At 46.5% G+C, this 22,321-nt stretch overlaps 1 protein-coding gene across 2 annotated transcripts in view; it reads left to right on the top strand.

Annotated features, from left to right (window-relative positions):
• Window positions 1–22,321, top strand: part of JAK1 (Janus kinase 1) — a 40,403-nt gene that overhangs the window by 12,016 nt on the left and 6,066 nt on the right. For both annotated transcript variants that reach the window (XM_075286668.1, XM_075286669.1), the window contains 12 exons: window positions 62–185; window positions 9,730–9,883; window positions 10,719–10,882; window positions 12,167–12,485; window positions 13,540–13,719; window positions 14,050–14,207; window positions 15,605–15,728; window positions 16,171–16,360; window positions 16,762–16,868; window positions 17,648–17,797; window positions 18,819–18,906; window positions 19,398–19,525. In XM_075286668.1, coding sequence (XP_075142769.1) covers window positions 62–185; window positions 9,730–9,883; window positions 10,719–10,882; window positions 12,167–12,485; window positions 13,540–13,719; window positions 14,050–14,207; window positions 15,605–15,728; window positions 16,171–16,360; window positions 16,762–16,868; window positions 17,648–17,797; window positions 18,819–18,906; window positions 19,398–19,525 — 1,886 coding nt within the window. The remainder of the gene's footprint in view (window positions 1–61; window positions 186–9,729; window positions 9,884–10,718; window positions 10,883–12,166; window positions 12,486–13,539; window positions 13,720–14,049; window positions 14,208–15,604; window positions 15,729–16,170; window positions 16,361–16,761; window positions 16,869–17,647; window positions 17,798–18,818; window positions 18,907–19,397; window positions 19,526–22,321) is intronic.

The following is a 22,321-nucleotide window of genomic DNA, read 5'->3' as shown; positions in this document are numbered from 1 at the left end:
TCCAGTGTAATGGATGGCGCTTCCTTTTATATTTCTTATGGTTTGTGTTGTCTATTTAAAGATATCTCTCCATTGTGCCACAATCTGTTTGCACTTTACAATGAGAAAGACGACCTCTGGTTGCCTCCAAATCACCTCTTCAAGATCGATGCCAGTACATCTCTGAAATTTCATTACCGGGTCAGGTCAGTGGCGTTTGGTTTTTTTATCATTCAGTTTTTTTGTTGACTTCACCTCTTTCAATTTAGATGGGTGTATTCTATGGTGAAGGCGCACCAAAAATCTGCAGCTTATGCCATTTGCTGCCGGATTTGTTGTGCATAAATGTTGTCCAACTTTCTTGCGTTTTTTCTCTGCATTTTTTAGACTGATAAGGCAGAGAGCGAATGGCTTAGTCCTACAGATTCTGTGCAACTTCTGCAAGAAAATTGGTGCGACTCCTTGCCCGGCGTAGATTTCAATTCTGGTGCTTTGGACCTCCCACAGTGTTTTAAAATTATTAAGACCGTCACACAACGTCATGGTCTTTATAAATCCCCCCCATTATTTTTATGACAGGTACCCTGTGTTGTGGCTCAGTGGTTAGCGCTGTTGCGTTGCAGCACTGCGGTACTGGTTTGAATCCGACCAAGGGCGACCTCTGTATATGGAGCTTGTATGTTGTGCCTGCGTTTGTGTGGGCTTCCTCCCACATGCCAAAAATATACTGATGGGCAAATTAGTTACCTTTTGGGTGTTTGGGGATGAGCGCCTGTATGGCAGATGCTTACTCCATGACACTTCCTGCACATTGAGTCCCTTGTGTCAGAAAAGCAAAAAATATTTGTCATTTAGTTATTGATGTTACTTGTGTTATTGCCCGCTGCTTTCTTACTTTTTTCCTATATCATCCTAATGCGCTGGGTGAATCCCTTTGGGAGCTATATTGGCAACTATTATTGCTGTAAGATTTGCATTAGTGAGCTTACTATGGATATTGTCTCATAAAATCTGTGTGTACGTGGGGGTGTACTTAGCTGCGCAAGGCCTATGTCCTTTATAGTAGCCCCATAGTAGCACTGCGAGCCCATCCTCCAGGCCGAGAGCTGCCCCTGCCCCAGTCTACTTTCCTTCCAATCAGCTGATGTCATTGTTTGATGTTATTTCAGTCCTTGATGTCTCTGGCTGTGATGTCACGCCACTTACTGGAACAGTGACTTTTCTCTGAACTAAACTATTCTAATCTCTGTAGAGGAAATTCAGTTTCGCTGGGCAGAGAGGTCACCTTTTTATGACTGCTTTATTACAGAAGATGGTTTGTGTTTTCATCCTGACCCCGTACTGCCCCCTTGTAATTGTAAGTCGCTGTGGTCCGCTAGTTCCTTCTAGTACATTCTATTGAACAATGGGACTACTATGGACTTTGGAGCTGTAGCTTTGCCATCTGCAACGTGTGTCAGACGTAGCTTAGGATGTGTCATTTAGTCACATAGTCGATAGGACCCGCACCAGATCCTAGAATGAGCACATGACACCTGTACGGGTGTCTTCAAGGTCCACAGAGCACCTGGCGACTTACCTGTCGACAAGAACGGATTCCGCAGGACCCCATTGATTATAATGGGGGCTGTCAGGTGTCCGTTTTTAAACGAAAATAGACACCTGATCTGAATCCAGCCTTACCTGTGAATCAAGATGTTGGTATGTGGTGGCAGCTCCAGTGTGATTTACACACATTTTGTAACCTGAGCGTAAGATTGCACAAGTCTACATAGATTAACCCCTTACAATTTACGACATAGCTGAGAAAGTGTTTGTGTGTCAAGGATGTTTCCCACAGTCCTGTTGCTGAGGGAGAACTCCCCCAGGTTTAATTATGCAATACATACACTTGTACAAAATGTCACCATGACCACAAGAATACACAGTGCGGCCAAATGGCAAAGCCCCAGCCTCTCATTACATGTTGTGAAGCAAAGAATCCTTTAGAAAATTGTAGAGGCTAGCAGAGCAGATACTAATAGTCTGACCCTATTCCTGGTTCCCATCTATAGGCTATGGGATAATAGCATTATAATAGGTGGAGATCTGATCGCTGGAACCCCCACCAATTCCTAGAACAGGGCTCTGGCTTTCCTGTCCTGATGGAGCAGCGAGGCACAAGCACATCGGCGGCACCGATCTCTTTGGTAATTTGCTGCTCAGCTCACAGAGCATTGTCCATTCTGGATTCAATTGTCTCCACTTCTCAGATGAGAGCAAGACTAGCTGTGTACAGTGTTAGTGTCTTTAACTGGATCTCCCATCATGTAAATCAGGGTCCCTTGTACCCCCAAATGAATTTACATGCTGGTCGCACATGCACAAGTCTTTTAGTCACTTCTTTGGTGCTGCCACAGATATCCAAGTGCACATGATCGATCTGTCACTATATTCAGATGGGGAATAGATTCCTGTTCTTGTGATTGGTGGGGGTCCTAGTGGTCCAATATTATGGAAGAAAGAACTGATATGTTGACTATAGAGTAGTACATGGGACCCTCATTTTTGTAATGGAGGACCCAACCCCTAAAGCTCTCACCAATAATAGTACTGGTCTCGTGTCTGCAATATACACATCTAATATGACATTTCTCATTGGCTGTCCTATGGTTGTGACATAGTATGTAAGCGTGCACCATATCCCCCTAGAGCAGGGGTCCTCAAACTTTTTAAACAGGGGGCCAGTTCACTGTCCCTTACACCACTGGAGGGCCGAAAAATATAGTTTAAAAAAACGTAAGATTATATGCTCCACAAAAGCACTCACCCCCACAATATTATATGCTCCAGAGTACGCCCCCCCCCCCCACACATAGTATTATCTGCTCCTCAGTACACCTCCACACCCCACTGTATTATACGCGCCTCAGCACACCCACTCCACTGTATTATACGCTACTCAGTACGCCCCCACTGTATTATACGCTCCTCAATACGCCCGCCACTGTATTATACACTCCTCAGTACGCCCCCACTGTATTATACGCTCCTCAGTACGCCCCCCACTGTATTATACACTCCTCAGTACGCCCCCACTGTATTATACGCTCCTCAATACGCCCCCCACTGTATTATACGCTCCTCAGTACGCCCCCACTGTATTATAGGCTCCTCAGTACGCCCCCCCACTGTATTATACGCTCCTCAGTACGCCCCCACTGTATTATAGGCTCCTCAGTACGCCCCCCCACTGTATTATACGCTCCTCAGTACGCCCCCACTGTATTATACGCTCCTCAGTACGCCCCCCACTGTATTATACGCTCCTCAGTACGCCCCCACTGTATTATACGCTCCTCAGTACGCCCCCCACTGTATTATACGCTCCTCAGTACGCCCCCCACTGTATTATACGCTCCTCAATACGCCCCCCACTGTATTATAGGCTCCTCAGTACGCCCCCCCACTGTATTATACGCTCCTCAATACGCCCCCCACTGTATTATAGGCTCCTCAGTACGCCCCCCCACTGTATTATACGCTCCTCAGTACGCCCCCACTGTATTATACGCTCCTCAGTACGCTCCTCAGTACGCCCCCCACTGTATTATAGGCTCCTCAGTACGCCCCCCCACTGTATTATAGGCTCCTCAGTACGCCCCCCCACTGTATTATACGCTCCTCAATACGCCCCCCCACTGTATTATAGGCTCCTCAGTACGCCCCCCCACTGTATTATACGCTCCTCAGTACGCCCCCCACTGTATTATAGGCTCCTCAGTACGCCCCCCCACTGTATTATACGCTCCTCAGTACGCCCCCCACTGTATTATAGGCTCCTCAGTACGCCCCCCCACTGTATTATACGCTCCTCAGTACGCCCCCACTGTATTATACACTCCTCAGTACGCCCCCCACTGTATTATACGCTCCTCAGTACGCCCCGCACTGTATTATACGCTCCTCAGTACGCCCCCCACTGTATTATAGGCTCCTCAGTACGCCCCCCACTGTATTATAGGCTCCTCAGTACGCCCCCCCACTGTATTATACGCTCCTCAGTACGCCCCCACTGTATTATACGCTCCTCAGTACGCCCCCCACTGTATTATACGCTCCTCAGTACGCCCCGCACTGTATTATACGCTCCTCAGTACGCCCCCCACTGTATTATAGGCTCCTCAGTACGCCCCCCCCACTGTATTATACGCTCCTCAGTACGCCCCCACTGTATTATACGCTCCTCAGTACGCCCCCACTGTATTATACGCTCCTCAGTACGCCCCCCCACTGTATTATACGCTCCTCAGTACGCCCCCACTGTATTATACACTCCTCAGTACGCCCCCACTGTATTATACGCTCCTCAGTACGCCCCCCACTGTATTATACGCTCCTCAGTACGCCCCCACTGTATTATACACTCCTCAGTACGCCCCCACTGTATTATACACTCCTCAGTACGCCCCCACTGTATTATACGCTCCTCAGTACGCCCCCACTGTATTATACGCTCCTCAATACGCCCCCCACTGTATTATACGTTCCTCAGTATGTCCCCCCTCTGTATTATACACTCCTCAGTACGCCCCCACTGTATTATATACTCCTCAGTACTACCTACTTTATTATATACTCCTCAGTACCTCCCACTGTATTATACACTCCTCAGTACGCCCCCACTGTATTATACACTCCTCAGTATGCCCCCACTGTATTATACACTCCTCAGTACGCCCCCACTGTATTATACACTCCTCAGTACGCCCCCACTGTATTATACGCTCCTCAGTACGCCCCCCACTGTATTATACGCTCCTCAGTACGCCCCCACTGTATTATACGCTCCTCAGTACGCCCCCCCACTGTATTATACGCTCCTCAGTACGCCCCCACTGTATTATACGCTCCTCAATACGCCCCCCACTGTATTATACGCTCCTCAGTACGCCCCCCACTGTATTATACGCTCCTCAGTACGCCCCCACTGTATTATACGCTCCTCAGTACTCCCCCCACTGTATTATACGTTCCTCAGTATGTCCCCCCCACCCCACTGTATTATATACTCCTCAGTACTCCCCCACACACACTGTATTATATGCTCCTCAGTACTACCTACTTTATTATATACTCCTCAGTACGCCCCCACTGTATTATACGCTCCTCAATACGCCCCCCACTGTATTATAGGCTCCTCAGTACGCCCCCACTGTATTATACGCTCCTCAATACGCCCCCCACTGTATTATACGTTCCTCAGTATGTCCCCCCTCTGTATTATACACTCCTCAGTACGCCCCCACTGTATTATATACTCCTCAGTACTACCTACTTTATTATATACTCCTCAGTACCTCCCACTGTATTATATACTCCTCAGTACGCCCCCACTGTATTATACGTTCCTCAGTATGTCCCCCCCACCCCACTGTATTATATACTCCTCAGTACTACCTACTTTATTATATACTCCTCAGTACCTCCCACTGTATTATACACTCCTCAGTACGCCCCCACTGTATTATACACTCCTCAGTACGCCCCCACTGTATTATACGCTCCTCAGTACGCCCCCACTGTATTATACGCTCCTCAGTACGCCCCCACTGAATCATACGCTCCTAAGTACGCCCCCACTGTATTATACACTCCTCAGTACGCCCCCACTGTATTATACGCTCCTCAGTACGCCCCCACTGTATTATACGCTCCTCAGTACGCCCCCACTGTATTATACGCTCCTCAGTACGCCCCCACTGTATTATACACTCCTCAGTACGCCCCCACTGTATTATACGCTCCTCAATACTCCCCCCACTGTATTATACGTTCCTCAGTATGTCCCCCCCACCCCACTGTATTATATACTCCTCAGTACTCCCCCACACACACTGTATTATATGCTCCTCAGTACTACCTACTTTATTATATACTCCTCAGTACGCCCCCACTGTATTATACGCTCCTCAATACGCCCCCCACTGTATTATAGGCTCCTCAGTACGCCCCCACTGTATTATACGTTCCTCAGTATGTCCCCCCACCCTACTGTATTATATGCTCCTCAGTACTACCTACTTTATTATATACTCCTCAGTATCCCCTCACTGTATTATATACTCCTCAGTACCCCCTTCACTGCATTATATACTCCTCAGTATCCCCTCACTGTATTATATACTACTCAGTACCCCTTTCACTGCATTATATACTCCTCAGTACCCCCTTCACTGCATTATATACTCCTCAGTACCCCCTCACTGCATTATATACTCCTCAGTACCCCCTCACTGCATTATATACTCCTCAGTACCCCCTCACTGCATTATATACTCCTCAGTACCCCCTCACTGCATTATATACTCCTCAGTACCCCCTCACTGCATTATATACTCCTCAGTACCCCCTCACTGCATTATATACTCCTCAGTACCCCCTCACTGTATTATATACTCCTCAGTACCCCCTTCCCTGCATTATATACTCCTCAGTACTACAAACACTTCATATAGCTTACCCATAAAGAGCCACTGCCGCGCGTCCTCCTCCTTCAGACTGCAGGAGCGATGACGTCATCGCGCCTGCGTCGGCCTACACTGACAGCTTTCAGTTCTATGTGCATTTGCACATAGAACTGAAAGCAGCGGTCCGCTCACTAACAGGGAATCGTATTCCCTGTTAGTGAACGATCCCGGCGGCGGCGCGGGTCACATGCGGCGGGCCGGATAAATGTCCTCGGCGGGCCGTATGTGGCCCGCGGGCCGTAGTTTGAGGACCCCTGCCCTAGAGCTATAGATAGACACATAGATGGCATGTTATACTGTAGCTGGTGTAGCTACTCTTGTTGTATTCCTATTTTCACCTTTATATGGTTCAGTGTGCTAGATTCACAGGCCAGTAGCAGGTTTTGGAAGGGAATCCTTGCAGCCCTATTTGGTTTTTGTTTTTGTGAGTCCTTTTTTGTAAGGCCCAGAGGGGCTGCGGTCTGTCTTCCTTCCTCAGCTTGTGTACGATTACATCTGACCTCGGTGGTTTCCAGAAGCACGCACACCCTGCGGTGTATGCATTACCGTGTTGAAGTTGTACACAAGATACACCTTCAGTGACATGAATGAACCCAGAGTGATGAAAACTTCCTAATGGTGCGAATTAGAACGTTCTGGGGTTATAGTAAAATTACAGATGTAAATAATCCTATAGCGGAGACTATTGCAGGGGGTGGTTTTGTTTCTTCAGCCTGTTTCCTGTCTTGGTCTATGTCCGTGGTCTGTATATCTGTGCTTATCCGTGTAACTACAACTCTCAGTAGGCCAGTGACAGCCTGGGGGAGTTGCAGTTGTTCATGCTTTTCGTCCACCAGTCTATTCCACACCCAGCAAGTCCTGACAGACACATGATGTGATTTCGCAACAGCCTGAGAGCCATAGGTTGGGGGGAACAATGACCTAAACCATTGGGCTGAGAGCTGCATGTAAGAACAAGTGACAAAACCATCTTGGTACCTACAAGTTCTGAATTACTGGACGTTTAAAGGGGTCTTCCCACTATAAATATTCATCACCAAATTTGCCAGTGCAGTGAATTGTGGGTGGTAAAGATTATAGCGAGCGTCTAGTGCACTGCGGCAAGTCTCTCGTCCCAAGTCCAGCTCAAAATGGCTGATAACAGGGAGCAATAAACTGCATTCATCTTCTGAGCATAAGAGAAGTCCGTTTATTGAGCTTTGATATGTTGCCAGGTATAACATTTCTGACCCATACAGCCACCACTCCCGTCCCCTCCGCCCACGGCTCTGACATCTCTGAATACCAACTAGCTCCAAAGCCAAAAGTTCAGATCTTCCTGATTGTTTACTGTTGGCATTCGTTTCTGCAGAAATGACTGTCCATTGAGCTGTAGATTAAAGGGTTCTTCAGTTTTCTGGCAATTTTTGCGTATTATTCTTTATTCCATAAATAAATGTGCCCCTTATGCTAACCCCCTACCCTGCGAGCGACGCGTTACATGACTGCGCCATCCAATAACTACAGCTGAGAAAAATGGGAAAGGGGCGACCAACGTGCAGCTAAATCCTAAGAAGCCGCAGGCAGGGCAGGGCTCAGGTATTTCATAGCGTTCCAGGCCATAAGCTGTGTCTACGTCTTGGCGTGTCATGTTCTGTCCTTGCAGATGTTACACCTATAAACCAAACACAATGGAGCTTCTTAGCAGCTTCAGAGCCGTGTGAATCTTCCTCTTGAGATGCTCCTTTATCTTGGCCACCCTTGGCAATCTACTGGAGAACTTTGTGATACCTACAATATCAGGTTTATAGGTTACCTCCCTCCCCTAACAGCCACATTAAAATGAGAAAAACGCAACCAAAATCTCATTTCTATTATGGATTTTTTTCTACATTTACTCCTCCTTTGCACATCATTTGAGCCTTTTAGTGCACCCCTTAAAGAGGACTTGCAGGACTTAGATATTGACGGCCTAGGATAAGACATCAATGTGGGGTCGGTGTTGGTTTTGTTCCTTCCACTCCCATTGACCTATTGCTTAAAGGGCTTTGTCTCCTTCATTATTTACTACAGCTTAGTCTTATTCACTTGGATGGGGCTGAGCTGCTGTCAGCTGCAATATCAGGCACAACCACTGCCACATATATGGTGCTGTGCCTGGTAAACATGTAAACTGGATTACTGGGACATAAAGGGGTTTTCTGGCATCCAATTGCGTTTTCATTGTGATCTCTTCAGTATGTGATGTGTCAGACCCCTCACGGCTCAGCTGTTGCATCAGCCTCCGGGTACCGGAAACGGCATAGCAATAATACTAGGGCACCGCAGCGCCACCTCTCAGTTCTCTAGGGCAGATTTCATCATGCCGTTCAGTATTTGGGAAGTTGTTGGGATCTTCATTCTTATAGTCCTAGTGAACCGTAGGCGAGACATGTGACTAATCTCTTCTTCCCTCCCGGTACTAATGTCCTCATGTCCTGCCGTGATCTTCAGTGATGTCATACTGTGTACTAAGAAGTTCAGCTATAAATAGCCTTGTAAAACGGGGAACCCATGATAACCTGTTTGGGCTTCCTCTACTATGGAACATGGATGTCAAATACCGAGTCAGCAGCTTCTGTTTCCCATAAAATAACAATACTGGACAATCTTTCCTTACAACCCACTGTTATTCCTCCTGGAATTGGATGAATACATTGACAGTAGTGTGTGCCCAGTTGTGGGCTTGTCGCTGTACAGTTTGACACTGACCAATCTCTGCTCTATTTAGGGATACGCGTCTTTGACAGGGGAATGGTAACACCCAGTCAGCTTATTCATACATTTCTCAGAGGAATAACACATCAAAGTACTATAAAAACATGATCCAAAATTGTTAGTTCTGGGGACATACAAGTATTTGCTAAAACAGACACGTCAGGGGAGGGGACCTTAAATTCTGCCGCATTAGTGGGAATTCACATGTTGCAGAAAATTCTAATATCTTAACATCATGGCATGCTCTGGAAATATGATCTGGAGTAGTCCTTGTTGATCCCCTACAAAAACATAGGACTTTACACTTACAGCAGAGCCACATGTACGAACTCTGCTCATGGACCCCCTATGGCTCGTGCTGGGGAGATGTGGGAATGTGGGCGAGCTCACCCTGATAGTATTTCTCGCCCTTTGAATATGGTCAGTCTTCCAAGTGTTCAGACAGTGGGACACAGCGCTCCGGCAATTCAGGTAAAAATACATTTTTATTTATTTCTCTTTTTAGATTCATTTTTACAAATTGGCACGGTACAAATGAAAATGATGCCTCAGTGTGGAGATATTACCCCAAAAAGCAGAAAGACAGCTATGACGGCAAGCAGGCTCCAGAGGGGACCCCAATCCTTGATGCCAGTTCCTTGGATTATATATTTGCACAGGTAACACCATTTTTATTTTTATCATTAAGTATTGTATGATCTGCTGTTCTTCCCCGATAAGGCTGGGTTCACATCTGCATCGTCCGATCAACTGGCACAGATCTGTCTGTTTTCAAAGAATGGGCCTCTGACGGACCCCCATTATAGTCAGTGGGGTCCCTTGGCCTCCGTTGGTGTCCACTACGTCTGTCCTTTCTCCTGACCCTGGAAAGTGCTAGAAGAACGTACGCCTGCCACAGGTGTGAACGAAGTGCAAATCTTATTAACAGAGGAGCTGATATGACTGTGAGAACCGGGGTGTAGGAGCTGCTTATTAGCAAATTCCAAATGCTGTATCTGACATCTTCCCCCAATTGACGCTGTAAAGAGTGCCAGGTTGTAGGTGCAAATATACTTGTTAGTTTAATGAGAATCTAACTTTACACCAGCGTCCTTGGTGAGAAGAAATTTGTAGATTGCTGTGGCCTAGGTCCACTTACCTGGGTCCTGTGGTCTGGTGAAGATCAGAGCTCAACAGCAAAAGCAAAAATGTCATCTTAACACTTTGCCTGCATTGTAGAATTATTAGCCAAGTAGGGAAAACAAACCAGAAGTCCTAAATTAATTCAGGTCACATCCCAAAATTAAGTATAAATAAAATGAGTTCTGACCCCAGATCCGACTTCTAAAATTAATTTACACCTCATACCAGATTCCTAATATTTATTCAGACTAAAACTAAAACACCACAGACCTAACCCCTAAAATTTAGAACCAAGAACTGCTAAAAATGTATTTATTTTTTTAAATTAAAATTCTGATATTTTCATCCCCTTTGTCCTGGTTCGGTCCTTAGGGCCAGTATGAGCTGGTGAAATGTCTGGCGCCTGTTCGGGACCCGAAAAGTGACAATGAGATGCACGAGATTGAGAACGAGTGCCTTGGGATGGCCGTGCTAGCGATCTCTCACTACGCCATCAAGAGGAACATGCAGCTGCCTGAACTTCCTAAAGATATAAGGTTAGTGACCAGGGCACCGGTAACTCCAGAATAACCTGACCATGATATTACAAGATTCTGTCCAGGTTTCTGCTCGGCAGATGTGACGTCTGCTTTCTCAATGCTGCACGCCCCTGTTTGCAATCTGTGCTGGATGGTTCCTTCTGGTGTGGTTTGAGGGACAGTATCTCCAAGGGTTCTGCGCTGTTCAATAGCTTTAGATTGACATCAGTCCTTGATCTGGGACCTCAACAAAACACACAGATGTAGTGGTGGGCGATGTACTGAGTGCTGGGGAGTATCTTCTGATACTTGTGTAATGTTATCTAGCTATTTCCATATTATAAAGTTGGGCCTATTGCTAGGACGTGGCACCACTTCATGCCTGGGGAAGAGAGAGGGGGGGGTCTATCCTTTAAATTGCTGCTGTGGTACCTTGTGTTAACCCGAAAGTGCAGCACAATTTAAGTGAATGGGGACCAGCTGCAGTTCTCTGCACAGACAGGTTGCTAAGAAATCCACTTCATTCTTATAATCGATGAGTGTCCCACAGGTCAGACCCCCACCTATGATAAAGTGATGATCTATCTTAGCATTATATCATCACTTTATGAAATGGGAATACCCCTGTAGTACGTGCACTCTTTCAGTCATCGTCTTCTGTCTTTGCAGGGTCTGTATATTTCTCTTTTTGCTGGCCTGGTAACTTTTAGTTGCATGCATACATTTACATCATGGAAGTCAGATTTGCACATTCTTCCCATGTTCCTTTGCACAGTAGAGCGCTCATGGTTTAATAAGACTCCACACAACTAATTGGTGGTCTCTCCCTATGGAGTGACGATATCCCCTCAACCCTGCCTACATTTAGTAATCTATTGGCAAGCCATATCTCCTGTGGTCTCCTTCCCTTAAGTGTCAGCCACTTTTTTATGTAATGTTTTGACCAGTTTTAGTGGTATTATGCAGGTTGCGGTGATGCAAGTTGCTTAGAAACTATTGGGCTTCCTGTCCGGGTGGCCACCATTTGTGTAAATGTAGCTACAAGTGTGCCAAGGTAATGACAGGATGTGCTATTCACTATCACAATGTATCACAGCTCTGTGTTACACTTGTGCAACTTTCTGCTTCCTGTTGCTTAAGACATAACAATTGTATAAAAATAAAGAAATGCAAAAGGAGGAGGCCAAGTACAACACAAGTAACATATGGAGGCTCTGTAATAATAATGGTTCTTGTTATCTCAGCTGCAGCGTTGGCCATTGCCGATCAATAATCTTATGATCTCTCCCAATTGGTTTTCAGTTACAAGCGTTATATTCCCGAAACATTAAACCGAACCATCAAACAGAGGAACATCCTGACCCGGCTGAGGATCAACAACGTCTTCAGGAACTTTCTCAAGGAATTCAACAATAAAACTATCTGTGACAGCAGCGTCTCACCCCACGATCTGAAGGTGAAGTACATGTCCACCCTGGAGACACTGACAAAGAATTACGGAGGAGAGATCTTCGAGACAACGTTACTGAATATTACCTCAGAAAAGCCGTACAAAAGTCAGGAGGTTCATGAAGTCATGGTCACCGGGAATGACGGGATTCAGTGGAGGCTGAAACCAGGGGTAAGTAGCGGCAAGATGGAACTGATCTGGATCTCTGTGATGTGTCAATAAACGGGGTTCTTTAGGGGACAAACCCATTGACCGAAATGAGCCTGTGATAGCCTTAGAGGTGATATTGAAGAATAAGCATATTGCTGCTTCACCTTAAATCTCTGCTCAATCTGTCTTTGAGAGATCAGACTGCCCGCGTATAGAAGGATCAGATAATCTGTGTCTATAGAAGACTGCGGAGATGGGGGTGGGGTGGAGGGAGGAGCAGAGATGCTCACAGACAGAGGCTGCTGCAGATCGTAGTAAGTTTTCTGTGTCACCCCAAGTATTTTATTCCTAATTTTGCAGCATCTAGTCCTCACCCACCAGCTCAGGGAGAACTGAGAATTAGCCATAGACCCTGCAGGGGAAAGCTGCTAAAAACCAATCGTGTACGCACATTAGGAGCTAATCCTAAAAAGTCACCTTTAACAATATCCAGGCTTGAACTATATATCATGTAATAATTATGGAATATGGAAGTTATAAAAGTACAATAAATAACTAATGTATTCCACTTGTTTGCTATGGTTGTCTCCTCTGGGGAATCGTAGGGGAATTTACAGCTACTTATTGCTGCTTCTATTTGTTATGGTAATGATACTAATCCTATTACCTGAGGGAAATTCCCATAATGCCATCTTTAGTTTTCCATGAATGGATGAAAACAAGACACGTCATATTAGTAGGCGCTGTGGGGAGCGAGCTCTTCCTGTATGTGACTCCTGGTGAGGAAGAACTTAGATAAGCCCAAGGTTGCGGCACCCAGCGGTAATGTCAGTGAACCCTGTAACTTCCCACATGTCTTAGTTATATTATAACCAGCTGCTGGGCTAAGAGATACCGGGGTGCAAATATAGTGGTTGTATTACGAGGTACTGTCATTTTGGCACCAATATTGGATTCCTAGGTGTGTACTTGTATGCCGTCATTCCTATGGTAATATATATATCCTAGTATTTACAGCATGTAAGGTTATGCCAATTTACTTATATCCATGTCATATTATTCATTCTGCTTCCAGCCTGAACCCAATGAAAAAGAGAAGAAAACAAAGAGGAAGAAAAGTGATAATAAAAATAAGAGCGATTCAAAGGCGAACAGCAAGAATCAGTGGACGAGTTTCTCCTACTTCCCCGAAATCACTCACATCGTTGTAAAGGAGGACACCGTCATCATAAATAACCAGGACAACAAGAGCATGGTAATGGGAGAGGACGGATGGCTTCTCTGGCTGTACCCACATCTGCATCGGGACGTCTACCACAGAGCGTTCTGTCACTGCATGCACTGCTAAGCCTGGCCACCCTGATTATAAGTCAGTGGGTCCAACTGGTGCCCCATGTGTATGTTGTGGCACAGTCGTGAACTTAGCCATTATATTTCATCTATCTGCCTGTTGCCCCCCCTCCCCATTTCTGTTGCTCCCCCTTTCACTCCCGCTGTTTGCCATCGTTTGCTCAGGTTACAGCTCTATTCTTACTTTTATGCTCTTACATTGAGTTTTATCTTTTGTATGCATTGTTCCATGTAGGAGCTGAAAGTCTCCTCACCAGAGGAGGCGCTCTCCTTGACAGCCCTGATTGACGGGTACTTCAGACTCACGGCAGACGCTCACCACTATCTCTGCACTGACGTGGCTCCTCCTCTGATCGTGCACAACATAATGAACGGTTGTCATGGGCCAATATGGTAAGTGTCCGGCCACAGACTACTTATAAGTGACAAGGTGCATATGTAAGGCTGCATTCACACTGAGTAACACTGGTGTTTTTTGTGCTTATTTTTGCACATAGCGCCACGTTTGCGCCACGCTATTTTGCGGTCGCGTTAACGCGGCGCTATGTGCAAAAATAAGCACAAAAAACGCCAGCGTTACTCAGTGTGAATGCAGCCTAAGGGTTACTTTAACACAAACCGTAAGGGCTCCCCTATAGATAAACATATTTACAGTATCGTCCTCCTCCTCCTGCACCATCTTGTGAACAAGTTGCTGAGTCATTAGAAAGTTTTATATTTCGTGTAATAAAACTTCCAGGAATTGTAACAGCAACTGATAAAAAAAATGTGGTGCCTTTCCTAATGCTGTATTTCGGTTGCTGAAACTTCGGGGGTGTGGGGTGGCAGGGGCTGATCCAACTCATTGGGAAATCCTGCCCCCAATGCAGTTTATTTCTTGTGGCTGTTCACACTCCTTGGTACTAGGCTAGGACTACATGGTGACGTTTGCCATGACCAAAAGATTGTAATGTCGTCCTGCGACTCCTTTACACATGTTAGTGGATGGAGTGGCTTTGCAACCCAAGGGTGTTCCTACTTCTAATTGCAAAGAAGTCCAACATTGCTCAACTTTTCTTGCGATGGTTGCCGCACCCTCAGGTCACAAATAGACTCTGTCCACTAACATGAGTGGTTGCGCAACGGGAGTGGCAGTCTAAGTCGCTCTGTGGTCCGAGCCTTAGTACTATACAAATAAGTTAATATCACAGGGGACAAAAGCTGCCTCTTTAGTGCCACGTATTGGCGGCAGCTATTCTAGAAGTCAATGTCCAACACTTCAACCTTGAAAAATTACTTCAGAAAAATGTCAAACCAAAGTGCCCTCCAGAAGGAAAAGACCCTCCCTTTTCAGCTATTTCAGGGTTTTCTTTCTCAATAGTGTTAAAGGTTTGGATGTTGTCTGGTAGGACAGGTACCTCCAATAGGTGGCACTAAAGAGGCAGGTTTTGTCCTCCAGGTTGGTCGGTGACTTGCATACACTTTTTCCATAGAGCATTGCTCGGTCTACAAGACTTCTTATACTAACCAGTGCTCTTCACAAGGATAACTGGTACTCTCCTGGTCCTGCTAGCCTAAAAATTATAGTGTTTAACCCTTTCCCGAAAAGACTAGACTATAAAGATTGAGATTTCCTGACATGTACATCCGACTTATGCCACTGTGTTGTGATATGGCACCAATAGGCCCCCATTGTAAATAATTGTTTGCTATTGTACAAAAACAAAGTATTCCCAGCATGATGGTGATTGTGTCTTGTACTGTAGACTGTATCCTGTATATGAAGAGCAATTCTTATGTTTTTGTTGCAGTACGGAGTATGCCATAAACAAACTAAGACAAGAAGGCAACGAAGAAGGGATGTATGTCCTGCGGTGGAGCTGTACGGATTTCAATCACATACTTATGACTGTGGCGTGCTCCAAAATATCCCAGGTGAGTAGTATAATATGGCTGCTTATGGGATATCCCGCTAGCCGTGCCTGTATATATGTGTGCGCCTGTATACGTGTGCGCCTGTATACGTGTGCGCCTGTATACGTGTGCGCCTGTATACGTGTGCGCCTGTATACGTGTGCGCCTGTATACGTGTGCGCCTGTATACGTATGCGCCTGTATATGTGTGTGTGTGCCTGTATACATGTGTGTGCCTGTATACATGTGTGTGCCTGTATACATGTGTGTGCCTGTATATATGTGTGTGCCTGTATATACGTGTGTGCCTGTATATACGTGTGTGCCTGTATATACGTGTGTGCCTGTATATGCATCTCAATGTTCCAGCCCCGTCTGACCGTACAGTTTATCATTGTGATGTACAAGAACCCTCTGATCCAATTTATTACCTGATTTATTTCATTTTTTTTATAATATATAGTATGAGTCTAAGAGTCTGAAACAATACAAAAATTTTCAAATTGAAGTCAAAGACAAGACGTACTGCCTGCTGGGCTCTGACCGCGTCTTTGACAACTTGAAGCAACTGATGGAGCACTTAAAGGGACAGGTCCTCAGGACGGATGATGTCAGCTTTACTCTGAAAAGGTGCTGCCCTCCTAAACCAAGAGGTAAGGAACGATCCCACAAATGTATGACAATCTTGTCCAGACGGCTTCATACTATGAGCTGCCGGATCTCCAGAAGATTATCTGATTTTATTCCCATACGTTTTATGAAGAGTATAAATGTAGATCATTAGAATAGCAAGCAGCAAGTTACTAGAAGTGATCCCACACCCAGTTCCTTCCTATTTTATAGATGGCTGCAGCCTGCACTGGATATTTCCTTTATGGAGCATTGGCCAGGCCTCACTGTTAGATATCAGGTGTCCCCATCTGTACGCCGCTCTCAGGCTTCCTCCTATGTTCCTTCTATGAATTTACCACACTAGGAGGATGCAAAACGTCTGGCGCTTCCTGAGCCCGGTGGATTTCATGTCTCCTTTTGTTTTTGTTCTTTTATTCTGCAGAAATTTCAAACCTACTTATTGCAACGAAGAAGGCGGTGGAGTGGCAGCCGGTGTATCACATCAGCCAGCTGAGCTTCCACCGAATACTGAAGGATCAGATTGTGCAGGTCAGTCCGGTGATCAGTCATCCACTAGAGAAATGTTATTCATCTGTTGAGTCTTTCATGACCTTTGTGTGTGTGAAGAATCAGCAGACGCACAATGAAGAGATCTTACTTTTGTTACTAAAAGAGGATCCTTCACCTACTACAGCTCTTTGCTTCCTTAAATAGCCGCCCCTCCACTAATTCTGACACAGTCGGTATTTTTTCTTGCATTCTGAGTAAACCTTTAGCAAGATTTCGGGGTTTGGATGGAGGGTAGCATGGTCACGTGATCAGGTGACAGTTTGGTTGCTGTCTGTAACCATAGCAATGCCGAGTAGATTTAGGAGATTTTTAATGAAAATAATAACTTCACGTTTAATTCTAATTGTGATTGCGTCAATTAAGAAAATAAAATGGTTGCAAAGATTTTAGGTTTTAATGGGTTGTCTGGATAACCCATATTGTAAATACAGACTCATTGCCGATCAGCTGTTATGTTATCAGTGGCGGCCCCTCCAGTACAAATGTAGTATTACATGCCGACCATTCAAATACAGATGCAACTATTGAACTGAGTCCCCAAGAGAAAGAGACTCTGTTTGTATCAGCTCTTACTATATGCTGTGCCCATATATACCTATATAGAGGATGACTGCTCTTCTATGCACTGTCTCTCCAGTGCTGCCCTTGAGGTTGGCCATTACCCTTGTACATCTGGTGTCAGATATTACAATCCTACAGGTACGACTAGTTGTGTAACTTTGCCATACAGAATGTCACACTCCTCTTTTTCCCCGCAGTTGGAGCATCTGGGAAGAGGAACCAGAACACAGATCTATGCAGGAAAACTCAACTACAAAGATGATAATGACAGTGAACCTTGTGGATCAGAAAAGGACATTAAGGTCATCCTGAAAGTACTGGACCCCAGCCACAGGGACATCTCACTGGTTTGTTGACTTTATCTTTATCTACACTCCCACACTAAAAGCAATGGATCACTGGCTGCTGTGTCAGCACGAGAGAGCAGGTGATCTGTGCAAAATAAGCCTAGGAAAAGTCCACATTACCTTCTGTACATAATGGGGTCCATTGCACAAAGTAAGAGTAAGCAAACAGGCTGGCTTCACACACTGCATAGAAATGACACTGTGGAAGAGACCGGAAACCCTCCCCAAAAGTCCTCACCAGTTGCAATAAGTGAAATCTTTTGCTTTCATGTAACAGGACGAGCTGCAGCATCGACTATCTGTAGTCCATATTTACTACAATGTGAGTGAATGGGAAGTAGGGGGGGGGGGGGGGGTTGTGGAAACCTCATCCAGTAACATTGCGCTCTATTTTGCATTGATTTTGGTAAATCTCTACCAGTGTGTGACCTCAATCTCACGTCCTCCTCCTCCTCATTGTCCTGCTCCTCACCACTGGCTGCACCAGGAGCCTCCCCGTCTGCCCTGTTGTAGGACACACAAGTTTAAGCCTACCTCTTGGCTGCACCCTACCCCTTAGTTGGTCCCCATTTTGAAATAAGGATCAGATTAGCAGATTAACCCTTACATTCTCTGCAGGACTGTATGAATCCTGACAAACCTTGGGGTCACCATCATCTCATGTTTACTAATATCATTTATTTCTCCTTTAAAGCTTTCCTAACCAATGCTGGTGCATGGACGGTTACAAGAGAGGTGAACTGTGCACCTGTGTGGACACAGCCTTAAACCTCAAGTCTACAACCTGTGCCCTCCATCTCCCAGCATGCCTTACCACTCATTATTTTGGAAAGACCTTGTGCTGACCAGTGATCTGTAACCCTTGTCCTTTCCAGCCTTGTACACGATGCTCAGACAGGCTGCAGCTGCAGATGACAGATATAGACATTTCACCGGAAACAAACCTGAATACGTCCCATCTCTCCACTGTTACTTCTATCATTTGGTTCTGTTTAACTTTATTTATTTTTATTTGCTTTAGGCATTTTTTGAGACGGCGAGTCTAATGAGACAAGTGTCCCACAAGCATATTGTCCTGCTCCACGGTGTATGCGTGCGAGATGTGGAAAGTAAGTCAGCAATCTATATTCTATACTGTCCCAGCCTGTGACTTTGTTGTTAGCTTCCTGGGCATTCTGGGGGTTGTAGCTCTGCAACAGCTGAAGAACCGCTGATATGAATGAGTAAATTGTTTCACCTGCAAAGAGTCTGATCCCACCAATGTAGTACACCGGGCCGCAGAGCTGCAAACCCAAAATATATCACAGATTAATAGTGTGCACAAGTATTAGAAAACATATAGGTAATCATTGAGAAGTGCACAATGGATAGAAGAAGAAGGCAGAACAGTGAGGCGGGGCCTGGGAGAAGACAACTTATCAATGTGCAAGGAAAATATATGCAGAAATCAGGAGTCCACAGCAGCACAGAGTATTTCATTAGAGAAAGCCATTGTGCATGCTCTTCTGTCATGTTAGTGAGGACACGGCTGCATGTGACAGGGGGTGAGTAGTTGTCCTGTTTACAGATCTCTGTATCACACGTCTTTCTATTCTTCCAGATATCATGGTTGAAGAATTTGTTGATTTCGGCCCTCTGGACCTGTTCATGCACAGAAAGAGTGAACATCTCACGACCCCATGGAAATTCCAGGTCGCCAAGCAGCTTGCAAGTGCCCTGAGCTATCTGGTGAGTGGTGCAGAGCTGAGCTGTGACAACATGTTGTAAAGGAGCATCATAATGGCCAAGTGATGGCGCTCCTGCTGTAAAACTACATCTCCCAATATGTCTTCCTTGTCTGTGCCATGACATGGTGGGAATTGTAGTGATAATTGAAGGTTGCACTCCGTTCTGGCTTTATACATTGCTGAATGCAGATGCTTAATAGGCAGCAGGCAGTTCTGTAATATGAGAGAGATCGATATCTCTATTAATTTCCACGGTGCGGAGCTGCTGACATCCTATACCCAGCGCTTCCACGCTAAACGGCTCCATTAAATTACAGACCAAATGCAGTAACCTCAATTAGCGGCTCTTCATTACCGAGGTTCACATACCATTAATCATTCTTACTCGTCTCCCTCCTGACAGATACAGCCGCACACGCAGCCGATTCTCACTACTGATCTCTTACTGTTACAGCAGGTTGGAAAATCTGAGGAGTGCAAAAGATAAGAAAGGGCCACAAATATAACATTACAGGGTGTGCACAGATCTTTTAATGCACATTTCACTGCAGATCTTATATTTACAGAGGTTTTCCACAAAGGTTGTTCTGATATAGCCACAGGGTATAGCGTATTTGTGGGAGAGAGGGCTCGGGACCCTCTGCCCTAATATATCCTATGAGGTGGTGGCTGCATCCAAGCAGCTCTCTGTGTAGTCTATGAAACAACTGAGCCAATAGAGCTAGGACTAGACAGAGGACAGCTAGGACTGTCACATGACCTGAAGATCACAATGGGAAGTCTCATCTAATTATTGTTAAAGAGGTCACCTCGCAACACCAACTGAGCATGACTGCAACACGACAGGTGGAAAAAAAATAACATCTTAACATGGTTGCAGTTTTTCTCACTTTGCCATCATAGACTTCAATAGAAGTTGTGTGCGCCTGTGATTCACCAGCGACCGTCTGTGTGCGCCTGTGATTCACCAGCGACCGTCTGTGTGCGCCTGTGATTCACCAGCGACCGTCTGTGTGCGCCTGTGATTCACCAGCGACCGTCTGTGTGCGCCTGTGATTCACCAGTGACCGTCTGTGTGCGCCTGTGATTCACCAGCGACCATCTGTGTGCACCTGTGATTCATCAGCGACCGTCTGTGTGCGCCTGTGATTCACCAGCGACCGTCTGTGTGTGCCTGTCATTCACCAGCGACCGTCTGTGTGCACCTGTGATTCACCAGCGACCGTCTGTGATTCACCAGTAACCGTCTGTGATGCACCAGTAACCGTCTGTGTGTGCCTGTGATTCACCAGTGACCGTCTGTGTGCACCTGTGATTCACCAGCGACCATGTGTGTGCACCTGTGATTCACCAGCGACCATGTGTGTGTGCCCGTGATTCACCAGCGACCGTCTGTGTGCCCGTGATTCACCAGTAACCGTCTGTGTGCGCCTGTGATTCACCAGCGACCGTCTGTGTGCGCCTGTGATTCACCAGTGACCGTCTGTGTGTGCCCGTGATTCACCAGTAACCGTCTGTGTGCGCCTGTGATTCACCAGCGACCGTCTGTGTGCGCCTGTCATTCACCAGCGACCGTCTGTGTGCGCCTGTGATTCACCAGTGACCGTCTGTGTGCGCCTGTGATTCACCAGCGACCGTCTGTGTGCGCCTGTGATTCACCAGTGACCGTCTGTGTGTGCCCGTGATTCACCAGTAACCGTCTGTGTGCGCCTGTGATTCACCAGTGACCGTCTGTGTGCGCCTGTCATTCACCAGTGACCGTCTGTGTGCGCCTGTCATTCACCAGCGACCGTCTGTGTGCACCTGTGATTCACCAGCGACCGTCTGTGATTCACCAGTAACCGTCTGTGATGCACCAGTAACCGTCTGTGTGTGCCTGTGATTCACCAGTGACCGTCTGTGTGCACCTGTGATTCACCAGCGACCATGTGTGTGCACCTGTGATTCACCAGCGACCATGTGTGTGTGCCCGTGATTCACCAGCGACCGTCTGTGTGCCCGTGATTCACCAGTAACCGTCTGTGTGCGCCTGTGATTCACCAGCGACCGTCTGTGTGCGCCTGTGATTCACCAGTGACCGTCTGTGTGTGCCCGTGATTCACCAGTAACCGTCTGTGTGCGCCTGTGATTCACCAGCGACCGTCTGTGTGCGCCTGTCATTCACCAGCGACCGTCTGTGTGCGCCTGTGATTCACCAGTGACCGTCTGTGTGCGCCTGTGATTCACCAGCGACCGTCTGTGTGCGCCTGTGATTCACCAGTGACCGTCTGTGTGTGCCCGTGATTCACCAGTAACCGTCTGTGTGCGCCTGTGATTCACCAGTGACCGTCTGTGTGCGCCTGTCATTCACCAGCGACCGTCTGTGTGCGCCTGTGATTCACCAGTGACCGTCTGTGTGCGCCTGTGATTCACCAGTGACCGTCTGTGTGCGCCTGTCATTCACCAGCGACCGTCTGTGTGCGCCTGTGATTCACCAGCGAGCGTCTGTTTGCACCTGTGATTCACCAGTGACCGTCTGTGTGCGCCTGTCATTCACCAGCGACCGTCTGTGTGCGCCTGTCATTCACCAGCGAGCGTCTGTTTGCACCTGTGATTCACCAGCGACCGTCTGTGTGCGCCTGTCATTCACCAGTGACCGTCTGTGTGTGCCTGTGATTCACCAGTGACCGTCTGTGTGCGCCTGTGATTCACCAGTGACCGTCTGTGTGCGCCTGTGATTCACCATCGACCGTCTGTGTGCTCCTGTGATTCACCAGCGAGCGTCTGTGTGCGCCTGTCATTCACCAGCGACCGTCTG

Source organism: Leptodactylus fuscus, chromosome 9 (assembly GCF_031893055.1).
Source record: "Leptodactylus fuscus isolate aLepFus1 chromosome 9, aLepFus1.hap2, whole genome shotgun sequence".
In the NCBI taxonomy this organism is placed as follows: Eukaryota; Metazoa; Chordata; class Amphibia; order Anura; family Leptodactylidae; genus Leptodactylus; species Leptodactylus fuscus.
Note: the sequence above shows the minus strand (reverse complement) of the source record. Positions and strands in the feature narration are given on the sequence as shown.